General features: G+C 38.5%; 1 protein-coding gene across 1 annotated transcript; it reads left to right on the forward strand.

The window, feature by feature from the left end:
• Positions 1–1,899: 1,899 nt before the first annotated feature.
• LOC124975713 (guanine nucleotide-binding protein G(I)/G(S)/G(O) subunit gamma-10) lies at positions 1,900–2,208 on the forward strand. The gene has a single exon (XM_047538301.1). It carries the CDS (start codon positions 1,900–1,902, stop codon positions 2,104–2,106), a length of 207 nt encoding a protein of 68 aa, XP_047394257.1. The 3' UTR covers positions 2,107–2,208.
• Positions 2,209–3,180: the final 972 nt, after the last annotated feature.

Raw genomic sequence — 3,180 nt, forward strand, 5'->3', positions numbered from 1 at the left:
ATGTTAAGGATCCATTCAGTATGTGGGAAAAGGAGATAGAAAGGTAGAAAATGTGTGCAATTTTAAAGCGTAAATATGGCAGATGAAATGGTAACATAGGATGTCATGTTAATGAGGAAGAGGGAGAAAAAATAGAAGAAAGAATATAAAGGAAGAGTGAGGAGAGAATTTGGTTGTTTCACAATAGAAAATGGAGAGGGAAAAGAGAAATAGAGAATATAGTGGTGTAAAAAAGTATACAAAAGAAAATCAAACTATGCTAATCAAAAACCTTGACCCTCAACACCTGGCTGTGAAAAATAATAACCTTCAATAAAAAGACTAGAAATTAGGAAGAGTAAGTCTTTATATGTATAGGTGTTCTTGAACCAATCAGTACATATTCAAGTAAATTGAAACACCAAAAACAAAATAAAACATAACCAAAAATAAAAGAAGTGAAAAACCCGGATGAAAAGTTAAGAAATTATGGAATTGTTTTGACTGTGTTGGACAAATAGTGAGCATATGTGTTTGCTCTCTGTCCCCAACTGATTTTGTTTCTTCTTGAGGTGTGAACTGAGTGTGGGTGTATGGGGTGTGGGCTGTCGAGGCCTTCCGTTTTATTGTGTTGCTCACCATGTTTCCAGCTAGGTTCTAAGACTACTAAACTTTTCTTCTTGTGATATAGATAAGGGGTGAAATGGGAGGAGCTGTCCACCCATTACCAGTGTGTGCTCCGCATTGTGTTCTACGAGAGAAGGTCCCATGGGTGGAGTTCCTGGTTGCAGGGACTTAGTTTTAGTGAGGTTCTGGTTGATTTATTTTGTGTTGAGTTGCTGGCATTTTTGAATTGATATTCCTCTAAAGCCTGGCACATGTCAATCTGTGATGGATTGGGCACTTCAGGTGGTGAAATGTTGGGCTGGTTGGGCCAGCCTGTGGGCCAGAGAGCAATGCAGGACCCTGGGTCACATTGAACTGGCAGGGACATTGCAGCCTGGCACACTGAGCTATGGTTCAAGAAGTAAAATTGCAGGCATAGTTGGTCAAGTAGTGGGCAGGGTGTGAGGTTTGGGGGTTTGGAAATATTGGGTCTCTGGGGTCCACAGGGCACAGAAAGATTGTGGTCACAGGGACCAGACAGAGAGGGCAAGCCAGGAGCAGTTGGATGTCAGAAAACTGGCAGGTACCAGCAACAGGTAGGGCACTGTAATGGGTGGAAGCCAGAGACTCAGCATGTGCCAAACTAGATGGGTTTAAGGGAAAGGTGGGTTTTGTCGTCTTGGAAGTGACCAGAACCAGCCAGGCAGTTAATCAGAGAGCTATGTGACCTGAAACTCACCACATCAAATAGCTGATTCATTGTAGCTGACCTTATGAACTCCTTTGAGCCGTAGGACTCAAAGAATTGGAGAGAGTTGGGTTATCCCTATCTCTCCAACTGGAGTTATTGAAACCAAAGTTCTTGGTTTCTTCTTTTCCCTGGGTTTGTTAATCTCAGGTAAGTCATTGCTAGGCTCAGATAGGTTTATGCAGGCCTAGCCATAATCTCCCAAATCTAGGTTTCCACTATCCATTGGAACAGTTATTGTTTACTCTCAAGATAACTCCTGGTTCAGCTCTCCAATGATGATTAGTATACCCATGGTAACTTTTTTAGATCAATTTAATGAGCTGAAAAATCTCTGGTGTAGCAAGAGCACATTGATACTCCAGTCTCAAGATATTTCACTCGGAGCCTCAGAAAGAAGTACTATTTTCACCACTTGAGTTCTGGGTAAGTGAGCAAGGAGAAATGCTGCCTCACTCTAATACACCATCTTCCCTGCCTCAATAATAATCTTTTTCTTTCAAATGTGTACATAACACTCTATGAGTTTCTCATACCTTAAATCATAAAATCAGGCCACAGCCGCCATGTCTTCCGGGGCCAGCGTGAGCGCCCTGCAGCGCCTGGTGGAGCAGCTCAAGCTGGAGGCGGGCGTGGAGCGGATCAAGGTCTCTCAGGCTGCTGCAGAGCTTCAGCAGTACTGCATGCAGAACGCCTGCAAGGATGCTCTGCTGGTCGGTGTTCCAGCTGGAAGCAACCCCTTCCGAGAGCCCAGGTCCTGCGCTTTACTCTGAAGACCAGTAAGAAGTTTGTTGAGGAATGCCTTCAAGCAGAAAGTAATGAATGACTGACTCCAAGTCTCAAGAAAACACTTATTTAGCCAAATGACTGAGATATTTCAGACCTTTTCTGTGGCTTGGTCTTACAGCCAAAATTCTACAGAAATTAATGATTTTCTACTCAAATAAGGAAACTGAAGAAATAGAATTGTTTTAAATAATAATAATGTTCTCATGGTGAAGTGCTTTGTATCAAGATAAACAAAACCTTACCACCAAATATACCAAAATATCACCTCTTTAATGAGTGAGTTACTGGCATTGCTATACGTAGAATATCATGTATGTTTTATTTACTGGATGTTTACATTTTAGGAAGGAAAACACTTTTGTTTATCAAAAGAAGGAAATATTTGTAATTTGTTGTTCCTAAGATTTTTATACTATAATAAAATTTGTTCTCCTATCATAAATTTACAATTACTAAATGAAGACAAGAAAGTATAAAATTGGGGGGAAAGAAGAGTCTTCACTAATCAAATGATGCCTTGATTTTTTTCTAAATGAGAAGCTTTTTTTATTTTTAACACTAAACACAGGAGATGTTTCTTAGTAAACTTGTTTAGAAAGACTCATGTTATGATGTATATTAGGTTGCCCCACCTTGTGTATGAAGCAGTTTTGATCTCTTTTTAAGTTCCTTTACTGTATAGTTGTGGTTGCACTTTTTAAAAGATCCTCCATTATTTCATGCCTTTAAAAAAATGTTTAAAAATGTTTTAAATATGACCTACATACAGAACTTTGCAAATAGTTAAAAACAAAATAATGTGAAAATATTACGACTTAAAAGAATTCTTCATGTCACAAGTGTTTTACTTTGGTGATGTGCCTTTGATTTAATTTTAGAAGGATACTTTGTGTTTGTAATAATCTTTGAAAAGTTTGGGAATAAATTCTGTTTAATTCATCGTTTTCTATGATGGCAAAAAAAATCATAAAATCAAAAATAATGTGGATAGTAGTAATAATATAGTAATAATATTCATTTTTATGATATTTTATGAAGTATCCATTAAATGGTAGTGC

Source organism: Sciurus carolinensis, unplaced genomic scaffold (genome assembly GCF_902686445.1).
Source record: "Sciurus carolinensis unplaced genomic scaffold, mSciCar1.2, whole genome shotgun sequence".
In the NCBI taxonomy this organism is placed as follows: Eukaryota; Metazoa; Chordata; class Mammalia; order Rodentia; family Sciuridae; genus Sciurus; species Sciurus carolinensis.

What these genes read in the sequence shown, in the direction of transcription:
- LOC124975713 (XM_047538301.1), top strand. Translation starts at nt 1,900, where the DNA reads ATGTCTTCCGGGGCCAGCGTGAGCGCCCTGCAGCGCCTGGTGGAGCAG.